Below are 27,226 nucleotides of genomic sequence, written 5' to 3'. Positions count from 1 at the left end.
GTAAAGGAAAACAGACAAAGGGGAGACAAAAACACGCAAACACACAAACAAAAACAAAAACCTAAAGACTAAAAACAAAAAACCCAAAAACACTGACTACAAGTAAAGAAGAGGGTGGAGGCGGTGCTGATGGAAGAGCACATACAAAGAGAGAAATGACAGGAGTGGGGGGGGGGAGGAAAAAATAAACATTGATTAGGCAGGTAGACTAAAAGGCTTAATCCAGAGAGAGAGAAAGGAAAATAAAGGAGGTGGGGAAAATGAAACAAAGATAAAGTTACCCAGACAGAGAAACTATATGGCTTGATTATTTCAGAGAGAGAGAGAGAGAGAAGAGTGTAAAGAAGGAGGTGTAGAAAATGTATCAAGATAATGGATTAAATATGTCTGTTTAGACAGACCAATGACCGGAGTAACCAGCCTAGGGGAGGGAAGAGATAAGGAGGAGAAATGGGGGGTGGGAAGGAGAATATATCTATGTATCCAGAATTGACCTAGTGTTAATCCAGGCAATGCTGCAGCACTTGTAGGTAGTAGCTGTCCACAGGGTCTGTGCTGCTCTGGTGGATACAGTTACCCAGTGCAAGGGGGTGTGGTTTGGCGTAATCTGAACCCACTTCCACTAGGGCCCCAGGAGTGATCCCTGAGGCCCCGTCTTGGTGGTGGCAGTGGTGGTGGTGGTGTGGGGGGTGGGGGGAGATGGTGATCCCCCAGTCTCTTCTCCACGAAGCCAGACCAGTGGACTCAGTTTGAGTTTTCCTCCCTGTGCCGTGGGCGCAAACAGGATGGTCCTTCTCGCTCCGCCAACACCCCTGACCCTGCACTTGGCTAGGATTCAAAGTCCCACTCCCTGTGTGCTCTGGCCCTGGGGAAGCGCCTCTCAGTGCTGCCATACGTGGTCCCGGCTGGCTTTGTCTGTGCCACAGCACTTCAGGGAGGACCACCTTCTCCTACTGTGACTGAGCCGCTGCCCTTGCTGTGAGCCCCCAGGTGGCGGACACAGGCAGCCTTTGTTTTTTCCCACAGCACTCCAGGGAAACGGCGGAGTTTTCCTCCTGCAGTCTGCGCCTTCCGCCCAGCCACTATGTCCCTGAGCCCAGGGGTGGTGGAAGCAGGCCGGTTCTGTATTAGCATGCAGCCCTCCATGGAGGGAACCACTTCCTCCAGCTGCGGACTGAGACTCTGACCTACCACCACACCCAGGCCTGGCTCCCCTCCTCCCCAGGTGTGCGAACAGGGAGCTGGCCCCAGTCCCAAGAAAGTTAGAGATCGGATTCCTCTCAGTCTCAGTCCGAGGTCTTTCTCCTGTCCAGATATGGTCCTGCACTTCCTTAGCCACTCTTTCTCTTCCCTTTGTCTTTCCGCAGGAGGGGGTCCCTCCCCTCCTTGCCCATGCAGCCCTTTTTTTAATCTCCCCCAGATCACTAAACTGCCCAGATTTCTGAAGCATTTATATATTACCAGTTGTTGAGTACATTAAAACTAAAAGAATATATATAAATATATAAATATATTTAATATATTTATATATTTAATAAATTATATATTTATATATTATAAAATATATATTTATATATTATATATACTATAAAATATGTATTTTATATTATATATAAATATATATTTATATATTATAAAATATAAGTATATATTTTATAATATATAAATATAAATAAATGACTGTAAATCAGACCTGTACTCGTCAACAATAGCAAATATAGTAAGTTGAAGAATAAAGTCAAAACAGTACAACTAGAAAAGAAATAGCTAGATAATTTGAAAGTAGGTAAACTCTGGGGTGCCTGGATGGCTCAGCTGTTTAAGCGTCTGACTCTTCATTTTGGCTTAGGTCACGATCTCATGGTTTGTGGGATGAAGCCCTGCATCAGGCTCCCTGCTGGCAGCACTGGGCCTGCTTGGGATTCTCTCTCCCTCTCTTTCTGCTCCCTCCCTATTTGCACTCTCTCTCTCTAAAAATAAATACGTGAAAAAAAAAAAGGTAGGTAAATCTTAAAAATTGCTCTATTCTCTTGAAATGATTAGAATACGTATGAGTATAAAAATTTGGTAACTTAAAAAGATAGAATTTATGTGTGGCTATCAAAAATGATTCAAGTTGTAAAGGAGATACTAGAGAAAGATCCTAGAATCCAAGACATTTAAAGAAAATCATAGCACAATCATATGTTCATGTTAATTAATTCATATATTCCATAAATACGTATTGAGCCCCTACTGGTCTTCTTCTGCCTTCACTAGAACATACCTTCAGTTTAAGTCAGTAAATATATATTCCACGTATGGGCTTTTTCTACACAGGCTATTCCAAAGCACAGTTAGTTAGTCAATGATAAAAGAGTCATTTATTATTTCTCATTTCTCTCTAGACCATGCCAAGTGTAGCCCTATTTATAACATCCTTCTTTCTGCATGCATCTCATCTCTACTTCTAGTTCCATTATATAAGCAACGTACTCATATTTCATTTATCCTTTCGTTAAGGGTGCAGCTAGGAATGTAATCTCAAGGGAATATGTAAATTATAGTGTACATACAACAGAAAATAAACAGCTAGCTATTACCTCGGTAGTCATATCTGTGGTAAGATGTTGTTTCTTAATGACTCCTGCTACATAACTGTCCTGGTATTTTTGTGTATGACAATAAGAATGACAGAGTCTAGGTGCTGAGAGAAAATGCTCCATTGGTCTGGCAAAACTGCGATAGTAGCTCCCCAATACCGCTTCTTACCGTGACTGACAAGTTTCCTCGGCTGTTCTTGTTGGACTCATTCCCAGTCTTTTATCAATTTTGAAAAAGGAGTTTACACTGAGATACATATGGAACATCTGAAACATTAAGTCAATGAGACAGTCTTTACACTAACATTATGAATCATGTTGTGACTTCATTCCAATGAGAATTTCGCTCATTGTGCCAGACCAATGATGAAACAAATTTAGACAACTTGCTTATAATTTATTTACCAAGGGAAAAAGAAATGTGAGAATACTTATTTATAGCAAAATTTTTTTCAAGATCATGTGCTGTATGGTATACAAATCCAAATTTGTATATAAAACTAGCAAAATGTAAACTAGTTTTTTAAAAGCCTGTTTTATATTAGTTTGATAGTCAACTTTCTGATAACAATTTCTATTAGTTTTGATTTCATATTACTTAATATTTGAAACATAAACTATTTCTCTTTACTCTTTCAAGTAGAATATTAATTTTCTATTTTAGATTTAATCACATTTTTGACTTCTTTTATTTACCATGAGCACAAGGAGAACTTTTTTTTATGCTGAATAAATATAATCTCCATGAGCTTCAGAAACAACTTTATGAGTCATGAGAAATAATGATGTGCAAACTAAAGAAAGAAAGGGGCAAAATGTATTAAAACTCCATATTTAACTACTTCTAGACAACAAGAAGATGCCCTACAGCAAAAGAAAAATCAGAGCCAATACTCTAGAAAACGTATAACTGACTGAAGATTAGATACAGCTGTCTATGTGAGGTAATTGTGTAAAGACTGCCAACTACATCTAGAAATCTCTATAGTTTTCCCATATTAATTGGCAAGAATTGTTCTGAGACATAAACCCATCTGAAATAGTGAGAAGTAATGTGATATTGTAACAAAAGCTTATAAACAGCTGAATCTACAAGGCTGACAATAGAGTCTCCTTATCTTTTGTCAGATTACAAGAGCAATACCTTATTCCAGCTGAGATAGCTTCTGATGGTTTCTTACTGAATAACTGAATAAGCTAATAAACTGTTAATATTGATAATTAAGTACATGAAAACATAAATATGCACTTACTGTAAATTATTATTAGGTAACTTTATTTCTTAGAAACCAAACTTGGGGAAAGACAGCACTTACGGCCATTATTACACTGATTTTCAAAAACCCCATATTATCATTCAAGTGAAGAATCGAAGCAGGAAAGCAGAGTAACTGTTCATGCAAATCCGGCATAATTTAGAAAAAAAGGATACTGAAACTAAAACTAAATGTCATGATAAATATAGGTGAGGTTCCGTTGAAAACAAAAGGCATATTTTAGAAAGTTACATTCAAGTCACAGAATCATTATCAGAGCCAGGAGAGACCTCCAAAATCAGGCTCACTGATTTATCCAAGGCTATATTATTGCAGAGACAGAAATAAAACTCTAAGCAGTCAAAGCATGTCCTCTTCTAGGTGGTGTTCTTAGACTCCTCTGGGCATTTATTTTTTATTTTTTTTTTTAGAAATACAGGCATAAAGAGAGAGACAATGAGAAAGAAGAATTCTTTTAAATGTTTGTTTATTTTTTGAGAGAGGGAGAGCTAGTGCAGGGGAAGGGCAAAGAGACAGAGAGAGAGAGAGAGAGAGAGAGAGAGAGAGAGAGAGAGAGAGAGAGAAAGGATCAAAAGCACAAACCATAAGACCATGACTTGAGCCAAAGTCAGACGCTTAACTGACTAAGCCACCCAGGCGCCCCTCTCCTGAACATTTAAATGTCACCATCTCTATCCTTCCAATGTAACTTATAACTCTAACATAGTACCTATCACACTGTATTACAGCTGTCTTTTGTTATCTGTCTTCCCATTGAGTTACACATTTCTTTAAAGCCTTTTATCTAGAAATCCCTGGTATCTAGCAGAGTGGGCAGTTAGTGGATACACAGTTCCTGGAGTATCTTCTAGATCTTAGCATACTCTATGTTGAATAAATGTTTACTGATATTCTCAATGCCCAAAGTTGTTACTGAATCAGCTCTTCTGTTTTCATAATTTCAGAGTCTTTATTTTAATTGCACATTGGTTTTGAATTCAAAGGAGTTGCTAAAAAAAATTCTATGCCCCAATATCCAAATTCTGGATCAAATATTAATGATTTATAGAAAGACTAAAGAAAGTTCCTTGAAAAGAATATGAAATATAATCAATCATTTGTAACTTATTTTTTTAAGCTTTCTTTTCTTCAAGGAATTGTCTGAAATGTAACTATAGTTTTAAATAATAATTTGTTTTTATTTTTATAGGTTTTAGGCTAAAACTCTTAGAAAACAATTTAAGTGATGAATACGTGATGTAGTAGGCATCATGATATATAAATAAAGCAAAGTATTTTCTCTTCAATTTTGAGTTTATGAATAGAAAAAATCCCTGTGATAATCAGGTATGAAGTTACAGTCCTTATGTGAAAAATTGGACTGAAAAAGAAACAAACTTGGGGAGATACAAATACTCTTTTATATCTGTCAAAAAAAAGCAACTCATTCTTCTAACAAATACAAATTTAATATCTGCTATATATCAGACATTGTTTGGGACACTTAACAAATTAGGTGATTTGCAGTTCAAATGAGCAAATTAACTTACTTGTAACAAACATAAATTCATATTTATTTTACACTATGTGTTATAGCCAGTGGTGTCATGAAGCTGGCTCCTAATGGCTCTAGAGAAAGCCGACTGTGTCATTTCTTCCCAGTTAACATTCAGTGACATCAGGATGGTAGCTTCAAATTGGCCAAGTGTATTTATACCATGGAAATCAGGAAACACTAATATTAGGGGCTTTTATTCAGGGGCAAAGCCAACCATTAAAAATTTACCACCATACTACTGGCTGTAACCCATTAAGAGGGTCATAAAATCAAGTTAGTCAATTATGACCAATATTTTATAAAATTTAATAGAAAGGAATAAAATAAAAACATTAGCATGCATTAACTGTTGTAAGATCCAGTATCTTTCAAACAACAAACATTAATTAACCAAAAAGAAAAAAAATAAGCACTTTTCTTGTGAAATTTCTGTACCAGTTTATCTATTAGTCTATTCATATAATAGAGGGTAGTGATGTAAAATATATTTCTTAATGTGGAACTGAGTTTTAAAAAGGTGAAACCAGTATTATAATCAAGAGAACAAATATAATCTTCTTCCACCAACATGTTTTACAACCTTTGTGGTCATCATATGCTTTGTGGTTAAAGATTACATGCTTCAGAGAGAAATAAAAACTTCATAGTTAATGGGTAGGTATTTAGAAGGTTTTTTCTTTCTTCTCAAGGAAAACCAAAGAGGGAATTATAATTTATGAACACAAAAGAATCTGAGTTTTTGTAGGTTTAAAATTAAATAAGACCTCTGTCTCATCAGGATAGTGTGCTTTCATCATTTTGCTCTAGTGGCCTCTGGAATGTAAACCTTCTCTTTCTGTTTCTTATCTTTGCTAAGAAGGGCAAAGCCAGTCCAGTACCTTGAGAATTCCCAAACTACTTATGTCAACATAATTATTTCTTCTCAAGATGTCTCATCAAATACCTTCGTTTTTTCTTTGGTTTTAACCAGTATGGAATCAGATTTTTCTTAATTTTATTTCATGTTATTCTTTTATTGAGCACTTGCTACATATATTATGATGAATGTTAGGCATTAAAAGAAAAATTTCAGAGATAACCTTTTTGTTTTAAAGTTGCTCAAAGAAATAAATACTTACCTATCTTGAAAAGATTAAACCCAAACCATTATTTAATTCTAATTAAATAATGGGGTAGGTGCCAAAGCGAAAGAGCACATGAAGAGATCATTGCCCTTCTCCTCTTACAGTTAGCGGTCTCATTTTACTCAACCCTCAAAATCAGTACACAACAGAGACAAGGCAGGAAAGAAAACAGGCAGAAAGAAGAAGAAGGGGTGAGGGAAGAGAAGAAAAAAAAATATTTTGCAGATGTAGTTAGTGAGTTATTCAACCATCATTCTTAACACCTGTCTACTTTGCCTGCCTCACCACAGAGCCTGAGAAAGTCAAATAGTCACTATCCAGACTCCCCTGCAGCTGAAAGTTACCTTGTGAAACATATCTGCACAAGAAGATATGAAAAAATTCTGAGAAATTTCTGGAAAAACATTTTTTTTTTTACCATTCTTGACAAAATGGGAGAATACTTGAGGAGAAAGTCTCTAACTCATGCCCACTTCTCGTGAAGACATGATGCTTGCAACAGCAGCCCTGAGAGGGAAGTAGAGATGTGAACCCAGTGCCCTGATGTCATGGAGTCTGTGAACCAACCCCAGAACTGCTACTCCTTTTGTTTATGGGAGGAAATTAATGACTTTGTTGTTTATGCCACTGTTAGGTGAACTTGCCATTATTTAAAGCCCAAAGTATTTACAACTCAGGTTCCGGCTTAGATTCTGGGTATGGTTAACCACCGTCGTCTTTCTTTCCAAGATGTGGTTCTTGAGAAGTCACATGCTTCCTACATTATAGGTAGAACTTATCTTGAAACTATCTCAATCTCCTTTCTCTCAAGGCCCATGGGGAACAAATAGAAACTGAATAGAAAAATAGAAAAAGCTAATTATGTGCTATGTGCTATAAAACCAAAAGCTAAGCAGGATATGGCTATTACAATCATGCCAACTTAATAAAATATTAATCCTAGTAAATAAAATGTCTGATATTTAAAAATTTTTTTTTTCAACGTTTATTTATTTTTGGGACAGAGAGAGACAGAGCATGAACGGGGGAGGGGCAGAGAGAGAGGGAGACACAGAATCGGAAACAGGCTCCAGGCTCTGAGCCATCAGCCCAGAGCCTGACGCGGGGCTCGAACTCACGGACCGCGAGATCGTGACCTGGCTGAAGTCGGACGCTTAACCGACTGCGCCGCCCAGGCGCCCCCAAGACTGATACTTACATAAAAAGAGAGTTTATAGAATGTGAGAGATACATTTATCTTATAGTGAGTACCTGTATTTATTGAAACTTAACACAAAATAAAGACATTTAAGGACAGTGCTGCTCCTAAAAACAAAAGGTGAGTATGTCCACATGTACTGGGCCACTCAGAGACCCCTCATCCTTACCATATTCCAGAGAAGCAAAATAGCACCGGGTCACTTTATTTGACTGTGAACAAGCTATAGGGTACAAAACTGAAGAGAGGGAAGCAGAAATTGGGAAACTGTCTTAACCTTGTGTGAGAGAGGACAGACTTAACCAATCTCCAAACTATCTCAATCTCTGCCAAAGTCAATGTCCCTGCCCAGTTCCTAAACTTAAACTAACCAAGCTTTTCCATATTTAAGTATTGCTATTCTTAAAAAGAGGTGAGGACCAGTATTAGCCTTCAGTTCCATGCTTGGACTCTATATCTAGGAAGAACCAGAATTTGTATATACCCTGAGCTTCCCCTATTTGCCTCATTTTATTCATACAGGATCTATATGTAAGCTTTTGTCTCAGGTTCTGGTTTCCATTCTAGTCCTCCAATAAGGACCAGAAATTACTCCAAAATTCTAACACATTAGGTTTTAGCCTCAATGCTTTTAAATTTAACAGAATCTTCCCAGAAGGCCAAATCCTCTCTATCCCAATTTCTGACTGATACTTTAAGAGCGTGACTCTAGAGCCAGACTGAGCTAAAATTTTAACTCCTTTACTTATGAAGTGTATGATCTTTGGCAGGTTACCTAACCTCTCTGTCATTCAGTATACTCAGCTGAAAATGAACATGATAATAACAGTATTACCTTTTAGGGGTGTTACAAAGAATAATGAAAATGGAAATGACAAGATTATTACCTCACAGGAGTGTTAGGAGGCATAAAGGAGTCAATAAAAGTTAAGTACCTAGAATAGTGCTTCACATACAGTAATTAAAAGATTAGCATTCATTCACCACTCATGGGGAGTTTTATACCTGGTCAGAAACTACCACTACGTGTCCTCAACTTTCCAACAAGATCCTCTGAAAATAGATGCCAACACATGTGTGACTAGAGTTTGCCTTTTGAATACCAGTGTAAGCAACTGGCTACCTTCTTTGGGGTGGATACTTCTTTCTGGGTTAGTTCCCCTAGTCTTGGTTCCACAATTTCTGGTTTATTTTCCTTTCCCCACTGTTAGGGTCCCAGTAAATCTCATGGTTGAGAACTGTAGGTCTGACAAATGTGAGTCTTGGTCACATTACTGTTCAGCTCAAACGTTTCCATTACCAAAATGGATTTTCCATATGAGTCCTTTCCAATACTCTTTAACATTTCAATATTTCATATCAATCAGATTACCACCTAGCTAGGGAATTCATTCATTTCCAAAGAGTGATCCGCAGCACCTTAACTTAACCCACCTTCTTCACATGCTTGGAATGCTCCTCTCTCATTTTTGCCTATCTAAATCTTATGCTACAAAGCTCAACTCAAAAGTTACTACCTTCGTAAAGTTTTCCCTGATCACCTAACAGGAAATGATCTTTACATTCTAGCTGGAATGGTTCTTTTAACACTTATTATATTCTTTTTTCTTAGCTCTAAGAAATCAATTATAAATTGTATACCTTCATAATTAATTCATAAATCACATACGTTATTGTCTGTTGTTGCTACTATTGTTGGCTTGTGTACATTTATAGTACATAAATACAGTTACAGTCTAAAGGTACAAGTTTCACACAAAGGAGAAGCACTCATAGCAAGACCTGAGATTAGCCTGTACTAACCAGATAGGGTATCACAAAGGATCTCAGAACATAGGTCCGTAAATAAAACAGAAGTCTATTTCTCTCTTATCCTAGTTCAGAGGAAGGAAGGCAGTATACAATGTGTTATCCAGAGACCCAGATGATAGGCTCTCTGCCATCCTCAAGATTAGGCTATCAGCTTTGATATCAAGGTTACTGTTATTACTTGGCTAATAGGAAGGGTGAAAAGAAATGGGGTCCAAGTAGCTTCCTTTCACATAAGTTGCACACATTACTTTGACTCACATTCTGCTGGCTTGAACTCTGTCACATGGGATATACTGTAACTGGGTGGCTGGGTGCCATATGCTCTACTAAAACCAAGAAGAGTTAGAATTATTAAAAAGAAGATGACGACAATGGATGTGATTACATTCTGTTTCATATACATACTATTACATTCCCCACTCTCCTTTATACTCTCCTCTTTCCTGTGCCTTATTCATGTGTTAACATTACACACAGGCACCTGTACATGCGCGCGTGCACACACACACACACACACACACACACACACACACAGTGGCAGGGAATGCTAACTGCCCACCTAATACCCATTTTCTCCTTTGTCATTCACAGAGTCTTGATTTCATTTGGAGGTGCAATGTGCCCATCTAGAAGGTTATATTCCTAGCCTTTTAGAGGTAGTGTATGAGGAAAGGAAGTTCTATAAAGGATACTGCCACAGTTGGGAGAAACTCATCTTCATATTTGAACTGTAATGGCTGGAGCAGTAGCAACCATTACATAACCATAATTGAAAGGTAAAAAACTTTAGAGAGTTTGACCTCCACCTCCTTGAACCATATGAAACAATGTCAGCTACTACCTTACAGATTTTCTAGAAACAAAAACAAATCCTATGGCATTATGCTACAATAGTTCCATTTCCATGTATTTAGATATCTATTTATAACACTTGCCCAAAGTATTGTCACTCATATATAAAGCAATCTCAAAATATTAAACGTGTCCAAAACTTTGTCCTGAAACTTGGTCTATCCTTAGTGTTTTCTATCACGTAAGTCGTGCCATCATCTACACAGTGGCTGAAAACACACACCTGGCAATAATCCTTGACAATTCCTGCTCCTTTATCTCCCACTCTGAATAAACATAAATGTTTTTTTTTCTTAATTCTTTTTTCAATGTTTATTTGTGTTTGAGAGACAGAGAGAGACAGAGTGTGAGCGGGTGAGGGGCGAGAGAGAGAGAGACACAGAATCCAAAGCAGGCTCCAGGCTCCGAGCTGTCAGCACAGAGCCTGACTTGGGGCTCAAACTCATGAACCGTGGGACCATGACCTGAGCGAAGTCAGATGCTTAACCAACTGAGCCACCGAGGCGCCCCAAACATAAATGTTTCTAAAGTTTTCCTAATTTATGCTATTCCTACTACTGCTGCCCTAACTTTAGTCCTCAGCTTTGTGGTCTCAACTTATGAGACTGTGTCCTATGAGACTCCCTTCTGTGTGTGCCTAGCTGTAGGTTTTATTATTTGTAGCCTACACCTTTTAGGGCTATGAAACCAAAGCTCCAGTTTGCCCCAGTACACAAAATTCCCTTAGCGCCTTCAGTGCTACCATTATCTTTGTGGAACCCTACATTCTCTTATATCTTGACTGGACAAATACTATGTATCTTTCCAGTATTTCAATACTTTTAAGAAATGAAATTTAACTATATTCAGCATTTTTAGTTGAATAGGGGTGGGGGCATTCAGGTTATGTCCAGCCAGACATATTTTGTGATTTAGTTTGTTTATTAAGTTTTGATCTTATATTTGGTAGATTTTATCTATGGAAATTCCAAGGGCCTGAACTTGGGAAGTATTCCCTCACAAGGATTTGATTTTGCTTCTGTAGAGAGCCAACTGAAAACTGTTTTGTCTCATTCAGGTCATGGCTTAGTATGGACTTTTCAGGTTCAGCTCCCCACCATGCAGGAGGCCCAACATCAGTCTCTAGATCCCACTGTGACAAGCAATTGCCTCAGGACAACACTGTCTGCTACATTATGACTCCAGTTCCCTGCTCTGGTTTCAACTCCTCTTCCTCTTCTCTCCTTTTAAATGTTAGGTTTTGATTTTTCTTGCTCCATAGAGATTTTCCTTATTTTTTGTTGACTCAGCAATGCTTAAAGAAATACATGTTCTAATTTAGCCAGGATCTAGCTGAACCTGTAGGAGGATTCCTCGGAAAAATCACACCCCCCACACTGCTGGAAGTCAAATACATGATGTTTTGAAAAAAGAAACCATGCTTTATTCCTCTACATTTGTCAAACTTCCAGTATTAAAAGACCACAGTAGACAAAAAATATTTGTATAATAAAATACATATCATAGGAGGCAGAAAATAATGTCAAGTCTTTACTGAAAAGACAGCAATTCTATGTATTCTTGCAATGATGGGATTAAGTCACTCCTATTACTTTGACTAAGAAATTAGCCATACCTTTCTGTATGATACAATGCCTGTTTAATGCTGATATTAACCACCTAATACTATCATAGGAGTATACCATACACTAGATATCTGATAAATCTCTAAATATAAGATAAACTTATTTTTAAACAGTATGCTACAATTTTCAAATGATATGCTCAAGATCTTTTTTTTTCAACTTCCAGATGCCTTTCCCCATGAAGTACTTCTAAATTTAAAGCAATTATATCAAAAGTTAATCCTCAGAGACAGTGCAGATGACTATATAGGTATCTAGCTCCCTTAAAATTCCTACTGGTGACATAAATAGGGAAACTGTAATATGAGAGTTTGAAAATTTGAAAATTTTCCATTTGATACAGAAATGGCACAACCAGATTGAAAGATGCCACTAAAAGACTTTCTGCAGTCCTCCTGTGGTTGAAAACAAAACAGAAGTAAATGGAGGGGGATCTATGGAAGAATCACCTTAATACCCTGTAACACATTAATTCCGGGGTGGGGGGGGGATGAAGGCACTGACGGTAGGAGAAGACCGCCTGGCACTGGGCTCAGAGGCGGGCTGGGGAAAGACCCGAGCACACATCTGTGCCCTAACAAGAGGCGCTCCTAGGAGGCACTTCCTATGAAGGCCAGGTTAGAAGTGCTATAAAACCACCTGAGGTGACTCTCCAAGGTCCTAGATCTTTCTCCACTCCTCCTGTACTCCTAAGCCTCTGCAACGGTCACATACATTTAGAGGAAAAGTCCCTCAGACTGGGCCCAAAGGACACAGAGCACTAACACCAATTCTTTTTTTTTTTTTCCACTAACACCAATTTCTGACAGAATACATGACAGACAGATATAAATACTTCTGTGAAGCTCAACAAACACATACAAATGACCAAGTCCAGAGGCAAAGAAAAAAAAAGTGATTTCCTGCTTTGTGCTCAGTTTTAAGGAAAACATAAAAACTTCCTAGGAAACCCCCTAGGAGATATGTTCCTCATGCTTCATTGGTAATATCCATTCCTAAATAAATGAAATTACCATAATTAATTGAGACTGAAAGTCCTCTATTTCTGTGGTGCCCAGCTGGCTGAGTCAGAAAAGCATGTGACTTTTTATCTCAGGGTCATTAGTTCGAGCCCCATGTTGGGTATAGAAATTATTAAAAAAAAAAAAGAAGAAGAAGAAAGCCATCTATTTCTGAGGCAATAGAAGGGTATAATCTTCTTAAAGACTGATGCCTGAAAAAAATTATAATTCAGTTATCAAGGAAAAAGAAATATGTGGATCTAGATAGGTAACCAGTAGTGTTTCCTCTAGCGCTTTTCTACCTTTACAGAAAAAACAACCGGAAGAATTTCTCCTCCGACTTCTGGGGGAAAAAATGATGTAAGTCTTTCAAGTTAATTATGACAGTAATAATCAATATGAAGACAAAATGCTGACACAATTCAAGCTTGGGAAAATATATACATTCTGTAAAGCACTGCAATAAAACTGTTTCTGGTATTTCTTGTTCTCCTAGGAACCACTGGCTCATAATGTATAAATATTTAAAAGCAGTCTTTAAAATATATGGTATAACTTCGGTATTCATAATGACTCAGAGAGCTCTGAGGTATTTTTGAAAACTGACATTCATGGCAGGCCACCTCCACGATCTACCACAGTACACTGGGTAAACATATCATGTACAACACATATTGTTTGCACAGTACGTATCATCATGAAAAGTTGCAGTGCACATACCAGACTTTCTGACTATACTACGTTGGACTATTAATAACTCAAATTTACATCCCAAAGGGCAACACTGCCCCAATTCAAACTGAAAACCAGCTGTGTAAACAAAGTGAGGGCGAGGGGCAGGTGTGTAAGATATGAAGGGAGAGACACATGACACACTTGACCATTCAGAGATATAACTCCATGGAACCTGAGTGCTAGATCTATGACAGGGAATATGCCAACTCTGTGGATGCAAACCTCATGCCCTGTAAGTTAGTTTTAATGTACTGATCGAATTGTACAGTGGTGGATTCCCATTTTAGTAAGGAATACAAGAATGATATAGCATATATTGTATATACAAAATAAGACTATATCCAATTCTATCTATCCAAATAGTTACTGCTATACAGTCCATAATAAACTGTTTGCTGTTGTCTGCCTTCACATACACACACACACACACAGACACACACACACACACACACACACACACCTGCTCATCAACCAAGTTAAGCTATCAGAATTTTAGTAGTATTCATAATTATCTTGCATGTTCCTTTGCTTGTCCTATATTTTTCCCCTTGATTTTGTCTCGTTTCTAGCCTAGACTAGAACTAAAGAGTTCTAGCCTAGACTAGAACTCGTTTCTAGACTAAAACCTGGGGAAACCAAATATAGAGGGCAGGATTTATTACACGGTATCCTGCCCTCTATATTTGGTTTCCCCAGGTTTTAGTCTAAGCTCTGTACTTCAAGGACCTTTTATGGGTTAATTATTCTAGCACTCTGCACCCTGGACTTTGATATGCCCTCCTGGGCCCTTTTGGGGTCAGCCTTTGGTTTGGATCTGCAAATTTGCATGTGAACAGAGTTTCTAAGTCTGTGTATGGGAGAGGTCAAAATAACTGTAAATAATCTTTTGTTTTAAAGTTTATTTATTTCTTTTAAGAGAGAGAGAGAGAGCGCAAGAGAGAGAGCATGCACACACACACACACGCATGTCCCAGGCAGGCTCCACACTGAGAGAATGTTATAGCAGAATAACATTTGGGGTCTGAACCCACGAACTGTGAGATCATGACTTGAGCCAAAGTCAGGTGCTTAACCAACTGAGCCACCCAGGCTCCCCTAAATAATCTTGAATAGATTTCCACAAATCATCTTTTAGAATTCTGTATGTCTCCTAACAGAACCATAATAAATATCTTGTTTTTCAAACATGCTGTTCATCAGAATTACCTATAGAGCTTCTTAAAAACATTTACATTCAAGTGCCATTCCTGGAGATTATAATTCAGCAAGTCAGAAGCAGGTCCCTCGCATCTATATACTGAAAGCATCATACTTGATCCAGCTGGGCAGCCAGAATTAAGAAACACTATTATAAAACTTGCAGGAGACGGTTCATCTCTTCTTTCTTCCACTACAGCCAAGATAGGGCAAGAAAAAGGAGACAAGGGTGTGGGAAAGAGAGAAGGAATAAGTTACCTTTGCCATCTGGCTTTTGAGATGAGAAAATGTGTCAGTCCAAAGCTCGGCAAAACTGCAACGTAAATAGGATTGGGTTGCCTTTGTTACTCCTCTATGACTTATTTTTCTACATTTTTCTCCTATCTTTTGGCTTTCCACCGCTTTCCTTGACCTCCAGAACATTTGAAGGTACTCATGTTGTAATACATCTCCACCTGCTTCCTTCATATCACTCCATCCTGTTGTTTTCTGCTTATCCTTCGCTTTCCTGACAAGTAAAACTCCCAACTTTGTTTGTTTCAGGTATGCATAAGAAATGCAAGCAGCACTAAAATACTATTAGCTTTTCCCGCTTAAGCCTAGTATTCTTTGCCTGATAATCTCAGCTAAGATAGTTTTGATAGGAAGGCCTTTCCCAGAATTGACTCTGCCTATAGGAGGGAAAATAAGTCTGTAGCTGCTGGACACAGCTGTAACAAACCTTCCCAGCATTTTTTTTCTTGTCTAAATCCTGGGGCCAAAAATGTCATATCAACTCAGTGAACAACGGCAACTTCAACTCTAGAGAAGGAAAGGACCCAAAAGCAATGCTTGAGATCTGTTAACTGAGAGACTTCCATTTCCAGAGTGTGAAATTTGTAGGTGTTTAGTTTAATCTTCGCAGAAGATCCAAAGATTATTTTATGAATGGCTAAGTATTAAATAAATAAACTAAGAGAACCAAGGAGAGATTCTGGGGAAACGATTTGTGGGTAAACTGAAATGAGAAAACAGAGGTCTCATTCAGTCTAAAAACTACTTTTCTATCCACTGAAATGATCATTAGGATTACCATTATCACTGCCTCTGAGAAAGACACAAGGAAAAACAGGATGGGAGAAAAGACAAAGAGAAACAGTAACTATGAAAGGCAAAGAGAATGAAACGATTTTGAACACTTACCACCCCATGCCTTTGTTTACTGCCTGTAATACCTTTTCCACTTCTTTGATTAACTCCTGCTGACACAGTGGGTATTGCCACCCTGGGAACTCAACATCAGCTCCCATCCCTCCCTCAAAGACTGGGCTACATGTTATCTGCTATAAAACACAGGTATAATATTCTGTCTTATAGTACTTACTACATTCCTTTGAAACTAATGTTTGAGGATCAGAAAATAGAAACACTGGTGCCTTATTTTGTGTTCTCCAAACTTTACATTGACCCGACCAACTGTTCATTAAATTTTGGTTTGCTGAAAGAAAAGTACCACTATTTTAAGAAAATATAACTATTTAAGACTGAATAAATAAAAAAAATAGCATATGAAATACCTTGGAATCATTAAAAAGAATAAGGCAACATCCTATGTGTGATATAGAAAGATCATCATAATATGTTAAGTGAAAAAAATAAGGTAATAAACTGTTTATCTTTTGGTTCCCTAAAACATAAGAATATAGAGTGTGCACATATATGTATACATTTTCTTTCCCAGAAAAACACACAAGAAACCAAAAACATGGGTGGGGAAACTTTTATTTTCATTTTAAAAATCTATATTATTGGAACTTCGTATTCTAAATTCTAAATGATTTTTTACAAACGAAGTTACTAACAGGGACTATCTTGTTCCTAGGATTAAGGGCTATTTTTTTTTTTTTTAAATCCCTTGAGGGTGAAGATGCTATCTCTTACATTTTAATATCATCACTGCTTAGCACAGTATGGAACATAGGGGGCATTTGATGAATGTTGAACTACACTGAACTCTGCCTATCATCTGAGTCTTTTACTTCTTTCCCAAAGTACTTTTATGAGCCCCTCCCTCATCTCTCTTTATTGTACATGAAGTGCCAAGTACCATGCCTTGAAGACAGTAGCTGGCCAAGAAATGTTTATTCAATCATATTATCTCCTACCAGTATGAAAGGCAGCCACAACTAAACTACAAATTTTGATTCAATTGTGGGTTAGTAAATAAACATCCCAAAGTGACAGAACCAGCTAAGGCGATCACTCCAGAGGGAGAATCAGGTGTGGAAAAATGGGTGTGACAGAGAATACAAAACAAAGCTGAAAAAGAGGATCTCGCCGGTGGTGGGAAGTACTGAGATCAGGTCTGAGACCTGATTATACACAGCAATGGCTGCAAAGGTCCAGCAGGACCACAGACGGCAGTCCTGAGATGGCACTGCCTCAAGAGGAGAGAGGGGTCCTTAGGAAGGGGAAGGCATCTCTGAGGGCATGATGACCATAAAATGAAAGAAGCAAGAAGGCAGCTGAAATGAAGGACCTTTTTTTTTTTTTTTTTACATTTATTTTTGAGAGACATAGTGAGACAAAGTGGGAGTGGGGAAAGGTCAGAGAGAGAAGAAGGCACAGGATCGGAAGCAGGCAGCAGCTCTGAGCTGTCAGCACAGAGCCTGACGCGGGGCTTGAACTCACAAGCTGTGAGATCATGATCTGAGCAGAAGTCAGACGCTCAACCGACTGAGCCACCCAGGCGCCCCTGAAATGAAAGATCTTATGTTGCAGGACAGCATCTCTGAATTAAAGGACACATGGAGCATCCACACCTTCCCGCAAAAGGAGCTGATTATTAAAGAAACTCCATTTCACTGTACCCTCAGAAGAGGAAGCTCTTAAACTAAGAATCAAACCTCCCCCCTACATAGAACCTTACACTATTGCTGATGCAGGAAAACATTACTCATTTAATATTTTAAAAGCTGTTAAGACTCTGATTGTACTAAAGGTAACATTCGTCATTTCTTCTAAGGAAGATGAATAAAAAGACTGTAAAATAATGTAAATATATGGGTATATAGTTTGGTATAAACACTTTTCTAGTTTTAGGTTCACTTCCCTCCCAATTTTTATGTTGAAAATTTTTGTACTCAGAGAAAAGTTGGAAATAATGGCATTACAAATATATATATATGCTCCATCTAAGTCAAACTGTTGTTAACTTTTTGCCAATTTGCTTTCTCTCACTCTGTATATGTCTACGTATTTACAACCTTACTTGTGTGTACCTTTCCCAAAAGAGAGTTTTGAAAACACATAAAAGAATTCAAATTCTATTAACTTTTATTTCATAAAAATTTTTATCAGTTTTAAGGATGACCTCTATGTCACCCAAATTTCAGTAGAATTATACAATCATATTTTTTTTTACCTCTTGAACATGACTAAATGAAAACAATCAAAACTTCATATTTACCTGGGTTTTAAAACTGAGAAAAGCATAAATCCCATCCATATGCACACATATTCTTGACCTAAAAATTCTTAGCAAGTGGGTGCTAGATGTTGATAAAGACTTCATTATACTAATAGAAAAGAGAGCTGCTAATGTTAATAGACTGAATAACCACCTAATCTGAACCAGAGGTTTTGAAACCATACCTTATGGAGAGATATAACGTATCAAGTAGATGAAACAGAGGAATTTCAGGAGCTGCTCTGGAAAGGCCAGGGGATGCAAGTCCTCCCACAATACTCTACCTTGTTCCTCAGGTACCTTCTCAGTCCAGACAGCAGTCTGAATATTGTTTTGATGCAATTGCACAGTTATGCAGACTTTTATTTTATTTTTGTTTACCTTTAATCATTTTTATTTTTTTGATTTATTTATTTTTATATTAAATATATTGTCAAATTGGCTTCCATACAACACCCAGTGCTCATCCCAAAAGGTGCCCTCCTCAATACTCATCACCCCCCTTCCCCTGCCTCCCACCCCCCCATCAACCCTCAGTTTGTTCTCAGTACTTAAGAGTCTCTTATGGTTTGCCTCCCTCCCTCCCTCTCTGTAACTTTTTCCCCCCTTATCCCTCCCCCCTGGTCTTCTGTTAAGTTTCTCAGGATCCATAGATGAGTGAAAAGATATGGTATCTGTCTTTCTCTGCCTGACTCATTTCACTTAGCATAATACCCTCCAGGTTCCATCCACGTTGCTGCAAAAGGCCACATTTCATTCTTTCTCAGTGCCAAGTAGTATTTCATTGTATATATAAACCACATCTTCTTTCTCCATTCGTCAGTTGATGGACATTTAGGCTCTTTCCATAATTTGGCTATTGTTGAAAGTGCTGCTATAAACATTGGGGTACATGTGCCCCTGTACATCAGCACTCCTGTATCCCTTGGGTAAATTTCTAGCAGTGCTACTGCTGGGTCATAGGGTAGTTCTATTTTTAATTTTTGGAGGAACTTCCACACTGTTTCCCAGAGCAGCAGTTATGCAGATTTTTAAAACCAGAGTATGTTGACTTTTCAAAATACAGTAAAGAACTTTCTTCAAAAAATTATCAATATTCTTTACAAAACAGAGGCTTTGGAAATGAAAGCAAACTTTGCCACAGTACATTCACCTCAAAATAACTCAGCTTTACTATTTAAGCAAATCTATATATTATAAGTATTTTTAAACAGAAGTTCTGTAAAATTTACCACATAAAATTTTTAAATATTTACAGTTTTTAGCACTCATTAAGACCATTTTATGAACAAAAAAAATATCCTATAATATTACATAAGGTGTTGGACATCAAATTTCTTTTGCGGTAACACTAAAATTGCAAGGAAATCAGATATGCTCAAATGTTAATTCAAATGTTACTGTCAACAATAAAAAGGAGAGATACAAAGTAGCCATTATGCTCAAATAAAGAGAACTATGAGACATGGAAAATTTTGTACCTTTGTGCAGGTTTTCAAATTCTTCAGATAAGAGGTGATAGCAACAACCCACACTGCAAACTCCCTTGATTTCAGGCTGGGAAGTAAATATTCGCAGGGTATTTGGAGCAAGATCACCGCAAGTATGGAGGCCTACCATCAAACAATCCTTTAACAATGAGAAGAAAAAATAAATTTTGGCATTAAGAGGAGGGCTAAAAAAACATTTCAGGTGAAGATTTTAAATGTTCATTAGACTATATGGAGCTTTTAAAAATGATCAAATTCTACCTAGAAAGTATTCTATGTTTTTTTTTCATTATGAATAATTATTTCCTTTATAGGCAAAGTGTGTAAGATCTTTCATCACAATTAACATACTTTTGAGTTGACTTTCTAGTGGTTTTGATTACTTATCTGCTTGAATTTTCTCTGATCTCTTTTACAACTACTGTTTGCTTAACTATTAGCCAAATTAAAGGCTGGCCAGTCAAAGGTAGCATCCATTACTAGGACAAACTTGTGATTTGAGACACATTTACACCTTTTAGTCAGTTTTTTTATTCACTTCTGTACAAACTGCCTATCAAAACTTTCAAAACGTTGTCATTAAGAATAAGTGTGTTAAGTTGGCAATTCTACTCCAACACCAAAAAAGTATATTCATTGCATAAAATGTGGCAATATTAAACTCAATAGAAAATTTTTGTTTTAAATTAATGTTATAACATGAATTTTATGTAACAGTTCTCCTATGAAATGTTTCTTCTAATTGCCCAAAGCCTAATTTAAACGTACACACACACAGAATGGGAACAAACACATATATTCACAGAGCTTAATCATTATACCAAGTTTGTTCTAACTTCCTCATCTGTAAAATGAGTATAATAATAGTCCCTACGTCAGTGGATAAAAATTAAATAAGTTAATACTGGTAAAATGACACAGTACAATCTCTAGCACACAATAAAATTCAGTAAGTGCTTTCTATTCTTATCATCATCATGATATATGTGTAAGAGAGGTATAAATCTCTCACTTTAAAAACATTTTTCTTAATGTTTATTCATTTTTGAGAGAGAGAGATACAGCGTGAGTGAAACAGAGAGAGAGGGAGACACAGAATCTGAAGCAGACTCTGGGCTCTGAGCTGTCAGCACAGAGCTCTACGTGGGGCTCAAACTCACAAACGGTGAGATCATGACATTAGCCGAAGTCTGACACTTAACTGACTGAGCCACCCAGGCGCCCCTAAATCTCTCTCTTTAAGCTTAGCTTAGTTCTGCCTAAAGATAATACAAGAACATTTAACTTCATTCTTTACTATAGTCATCATATGATATTAGTTAATAATATTATCAAGTGGCAGACAAAAATATGCAATCACTATTTCATCCTAATGATAAAATATTTAAATATTATATATGTTGTTATAAAGAGGAGAGGGGAGGTATTAATTAATTTGGGTTATTATGTTAATTCACTGTAGGACTCAAGAAATATTCTCCCAGTACATCTTATATTAGACAGATTCTTGTAATAGTTTGCATATAGCTTTGATCATACACTTTCAACAAGATTTTGAAAAATATAAACATATGATAATGAGCACTAAAATTTATGTATTTTGAAGTTAGTTAAAGTAATTGGGGTTGTTTATCCCTAAGAGAAAGTTAAGGTATAACCTAATTACTGATTTCATATGTAGGTAAAACAATTAATGAGAACTAACCAGTTTCCCTTATCTAGTGAAATACAAATGTTCAGAAAAAAAAATTCCTCATTCTATAAGGACAAAACACTGGTTGACTACCAAACAAGGATTAAATAAAAATACTAGTCAGTTACCAAATAGGAATTGAAATTTACAAGGAACTCTACTATCTTTTGTTTATTCATTTCTTTAGGGAAGAATTTCTGAAAAATTTAGTAAGAATAGAGTATTACAACTTCAAAAGCTACATTGTTTTTTAAGATAATGAGGCCAAATGATTTCTAGAATCTCCTCTACTTAACATGCAATACTGCCTTTGATTAAGATATTTTGTCTCTCAATTACATGATCTGAATTACTTATAGTTTAGAAAAAGTTCAATTCATTTAAAAAATACTCAAGCTACTCTTGCTCAAGAAAATTGCCTTATTTGGTTACCAAGGCTAATGTTAAACATAATATTGCCCTAGCTACCCTTTTACTGCAAATTTAAATTAAAATGTTAAGAGTTTTCTTGGACTGGAATTTTGAAAATCCCTACATTGCATAATAAAACTTATCTTGCTAGCTTTTGTGCTAGTACTTCTGTTTGATTTAGAAGGCTTGAAATGAGTGGAGGGCACTCTATTCTGGAAAACTGTCAATTGTCTGATTGTCAGATTTTATACTCTTGGCAGATTTTACAGCTATAGGAATCATGAAAAACTGCATATAATTTTATTTTCTTGGTCCTTTAGACTAATGTAATCAAATAAGATATGTAGGTTAAGTAAGCTACTATTAAAATTTAACTCTATGTCTTAAGAGTATTTTTGTAAGTTAAATTAAGGAATTCAAAAGTGAAATCACCTCCAGGTCTTTAATAATATCATGCAGTTCTGAATCAGCAGTGATAAAAGATGTTAAAGGTGAGTATATATTTGATTCATTTGACTTTGATATCATTTTTCTTCTCTCTTTATTTGCTTCAGACATATTTCTCTTAGATGTTTGCAATGAAGTAGGTTCTACAGCATTAATAGGCAAAAGGTCTATAAGAGAAAAGGCATTTTCAAAACACAAATTTTCTTCTCGATGTGAATACACATGTAGGTTTTCCATTTGTGTTCTAATGTTAGAAATTACAGAATCCGAAAAATCTGGCAAAAAATCCGAGGTAGACATCTTTCCTTGATTTGCAGGACTGTTGTTACATATTCCCTCAATATCTACTTTATATTTAATTTCATCTTGCACTTTCCTTTCTTTTGCCATTTTTAATGCCAGTCCATTGCCATCTAATTTTGACCGAGTATGATAGACTTTCCAATGTTTCTTCAATTTCCTGTTTCTCTCCTTAGCTCCATGAGTATTGGTATTTGAGGAATCAATTCCATAAACTTTTAAGCCATACTTCAAGGACAAAAAAGAGCTTAGGTAGCCTTTTCCAGAACCCAGGTCAATTACCTAAAGTAAGAAAAAAGAATGAATGAAAGGATTTTAGTCAGATAAGAATAGAAAGCATTCTCAATATCTTTTTTTAAAAACAAATAAAGAAATGGTTGTATAATTTATACAACCTGTTATGTTTATTTTTCATTTTAATTCTTTGATTCCTATTAAAAACCAACCACTTTCGTCAATTTTATTCAACATTTTAAAAGAGGTTCTAGGTTGTATAATACATCAAGGAAAAGATGTAAAAGACCTAATGGAAAATAAAACTGTCACTCTTCATAGAGGACATGATTGTCTACAGAAGGTCTACAGGAATATACAAAAAGCTCACAAAACTAGAAAGTGAATTTAGCAATGCATCTGGATACAGGATCATTAGAAATTAATAATGAACCATCAAAACATATATAATAGCAAAGAACAATTAGATAATAAAATTTAAAACAAATTGAATTAAAATAGCATAAAAATAGAATATCTAGGAATAAATTTAACAAAGGTTCTGAAATAGCTATTCACTGAAAACTATAAAAGCAGAGAAAAAAATTGAAAGATCTAAATAAAGATATATCATTCATGAAATGAATGTTCATGAAATGGCAGACTCAAAATGAAGATGTCAATTCCCCCAAAATGACTTACATATTCAACAAAAATCCTAATCAAAATCCCAGCAGATTTCTTAAAAAAAAAATCACAAGTTGATATTATAGTTTATATGAAAAGGCAGAGTACCTAGAATAACCAAAACAATTTTGAAAAAAAAAAAATAAGGTTGGAAGATTACCCTGATTCAGGAAATAATATAACACTATAGTAATCAAAAACAGAAATAGACTCACACTTACATAATCAACTAATTTTTGACAAAATGGCTAAGGTAATTCAATAGAGAAGATAATGTTTTCAACAAATGGTGCTGGTATAATGGATGTATGTCTGGGGGAAAAATGCCTGTCACACAGCAAACACAAAAATTAACTAAAAGTGGATCACAAATCAGGAGCACCTGGGTGGCTTAGTCGATTAAGCATCCAACTTTAGCTCAGGTCATGATCTCATGGTCTGTGGGACCAAGCCCCTTGTTGGGCCTGCTGACAGCTTGGAGCCTGGAGCCAGGTTCGGATTCTGTGTCTCTCTCTGCCCCTCCCCAGCTCACGCTCTGTCTCTCTCAAAAATAAACAAACATTAAAAAAAAAAATGGATCACAAATGTAAATGTGATAGTAAAAACTATTAGATTCTGGAAAAAAACATGAGAAAATCTTTGTGACACTTGGCAAAGTTTTCTTATGTAGGACATAAAAAGTATGAACTACAAAAGAACTAATTGAAAAAATGGACTTTATGAAAATAAAAATTTTGCTATTAAAAATATGGTTAAAAATATTTGCAAATATATATCTGACAAGTTGTTTGTATCCAGAATATATAAAATATATAATAAATATAAATAATAATATATAAATATATAAAAATTAAAATATATAATAAATACAAATAAATATAAATATAAAATAAAAAATATATATTACAACTCAATAATAAGACAAGCAAACAACTTACAATAGGGTAAATATTTGAATGCACACTTCATTAAGGAAGACATACAAATGGCCAATAAGAAAAGATGCCTACTATCACTAGTCATCAGGGAAATGCAAACTAAAATCATAACGAGATGCACATAAATGTCAAGTGGTACAGGCACTCTAGAAAACACTGGCAGCTTATAAAGTTCAAACTTACACTTAGCTTACAACCTACAAATCCCATTCCAGGCTATTTGCCCAAGACAAAAGAAAACATGTCCACACAAAATCTTGTATGTGAATATTCATAGCAGCTAAAAAAAAAATGGTAACATCTAAAATATCCATCAACTTGTAAATGGCAAAACAAATTGTAGTATATTCATACTATGGCATAAAGGAAAAACCAAGAGTAAATACAACATTGATGACTCTTAAAAGCTGTGAACTAAAGGAAACAAGTCAAAAACAAGTTCTCATTCTATTTGATTCCATCTACACGATGTTCTAGAAAATTCAATACTACAAGCAGAGCAGGGGTGCTCAGCTTGCTCAGTTGGTAGAGCAGGTGACTCTTGATCTTGGGGCCATGAGTTTGGGCCCCACGTTGGGGGTCGAATTTACTTAAAAAAAGAAAAACAAAACAAACAAACAAACAAAAACAACTACAAGCAGTCCAATAGTTACCTGAGAATGGAGAAAGAAATATTTTGTGAAAGGGAATGAGGAAACTTTTTATGGTGACAAATATTTTTTATTATGATGGTGGTTACACAACTGCAGACACTTACTAAATTAATCAAAATGTACACCTAGAATTGGTGAATATGTAAATTATACCTAAATAATGCTAAAAATAAGAGAAATATTACCAAGATTATTATTGTACTGCCATGTCATTTCGTAAGAAATAAATGGACAATTATAGGAATACTCTCTTAAGAAATATCTACTCTTATTATGTCTATCCTAAAATCAGTTAAAACCTGGTATAAGTCACTCAAGAAAACACTCTTATACTTGAAGTAATGCCAATAATTAAGTCCTCAAAAAATTTAGGATCTTGCAATTCAAATGAACACTCCAATGAGTTACTCATACGTAACACTCCAATAAATAATTCCCATAAATAAGCTTATACCCCTTTTGATGTTCATCTCTGGGCTAGATATTATGGTAAATACATAAGCATTATACATCTTGATCTTAAGGAATTACAACCTAACTAAAGATACAATACATATCATAAACATAAGGGCTATGCAGTAGAAACTCTATTAGTTTCTCCATATCTGAATCTCCAGTGAAAGCGAAGCTCTCCATTCCTTTCCTTCCATGAAGCACACTGATGCTGATGACAAGCTTGAAGTTAGCAAACAGTGAGTTGTTGCTAGCATCAGCACATTTGTTCCTACCAATGTAGATGTTTTCTTAACAAGAGATAATTGAGTTTGCTCCTTAATCTGTTTATGGCCAATTCCACTTGTGAATATTTGTAATTCCTCTGGTTGTAAGATGGCTCTAGAAAGTCTAAGAATCATGTGTTCACAACAGAACATCTAAAAACCTTTTCAGTAATGGGCAAATTTTCCTAGAAAATCTGTCAGCTGACTCACACTTCTATTTTATTAATCCAAGTAGACTTTTATCTCCCTCCAAATTGGTCTTTTAGTAGCAATATGTAGTGTCAGCAATACAATGAAAACCTCTGTGGAATTAAGTAACATGCCGTGCAACTTTTTGCCTTCAAACTATGTGATCTGAATAGCAAAATCTCCACCATCCTGATCTTCTATCCCTTACCCACAATAGTCATTTCCTTCCTGGGTCAACTTACGGGTTTGAAAATAAATGATTCTCCAGTCCAATGCCTGGTGGGAGGTATCTTCCTAGTCTCCTAATTCTGTTTAGTATGGTACTATACTTCATATAGAAGAGTTATACTTTGTTGTCTGACCTAGAGATCTAACTACCATTCTAGGCTAATGAACCTAAAATTTATAAATCCAGTATGAAATTCTTCCATGAACTTCATACTCATATATCTAACAGTCTACCAAACATTTCCACTTGAATATCTAATAAGAATTTCAAATTTAATGTGTTCAGAATGAAGTTCTTGATATTCTCTGTAAAACCTGCCTTTCCCATAATATTCCCCTTCATAGTTAATGGTATCTCTGTACATATTTCCAGGTGGAGATTAGGACTCCTTTCTTTCTCTTATACTCTCCATATGAAATGTGAGCAAATCTATAATCTCAGCAACTGCACCCTGAGCCTGGCTAAATGCAACAACCTCCTCATAGTCTCCCTGCTCCCATCTTTCCCTCAAGTCTATCTGATCATACCTCTCTTCTTAGCAAAATCTCTCATTGACTTTAATCTTATCTCTTACTAATCTACTTTGTTACTGGGATTTTTGCCTTAACTCAAAGCTCTTCTCATGCTCAGATAGGAGCCAATTTCTGAAAGAACTAGCCTGAATGTCTATAAAGACTATGGTTAAAAAGTGCAAAGACAGTGCTCCTCAACACAGCAACCAGAGTGATTCAGTGTGTCCAATGGTTTCCCATCTCATTCAGAATAAAAGCCCAAAATATCACAATGGCCTCTGAGACTCTATAACTTCATGACCTGCCTTCTACCACTCCAACCTCAGCTCCTACTGCTTTGCCCCTGCTCTCTCCAAT

At 36.2% G+C, this 27,226-nt stretch overlaps 1 protein-coding gene across 14 annotated transcripts in view; it reads right to left on the bottom strand.

The window, feature by feature from the left end:
- The window catches only part of METTL25 (methyltransferase like 25), a 160,897-nt gene that overhangs the window by 97,868 nt on the left and 35,803 nt on the right, over positions 1-27,226 (bottom strand). For all 14 annotated transcript variants that reach the window (XM_003989085.4, XM_045062114.1, XM_045062117.1 and 11 more), the window contains exons 4-5: positions 22,415-23,011; positions 19,870-20,017 (exon numbers count right to left, since the gene is read on the bottom strand). In XM_003989085.4, the coding sequence (XP_003989134.2) occupies positions 19,870-20,017; positions 22,415-23,011 (745 nt within the window). The remainder of the gene's footprint in view (positions 1-19,869; positions 20,018-22,414; positions 23,012-27,226) is intronic.

This window comes from Felis catus, chromosome B4, assembly GCF_018350175.1.
Source record: "Felis catus isolate Fca126 chromosome B4, F.catus_Fca126_mat1.0, whole genome shotgun sequence".
NCBI classification, from domain to species: Eukaryota; Metazoa; Chordata; class Mammalia; order Carnivora; family Felidae; genus Felis; species Felis catus.
This window is presented reverse-complemented; position numbering and strand designations above follow the sequence as displayed.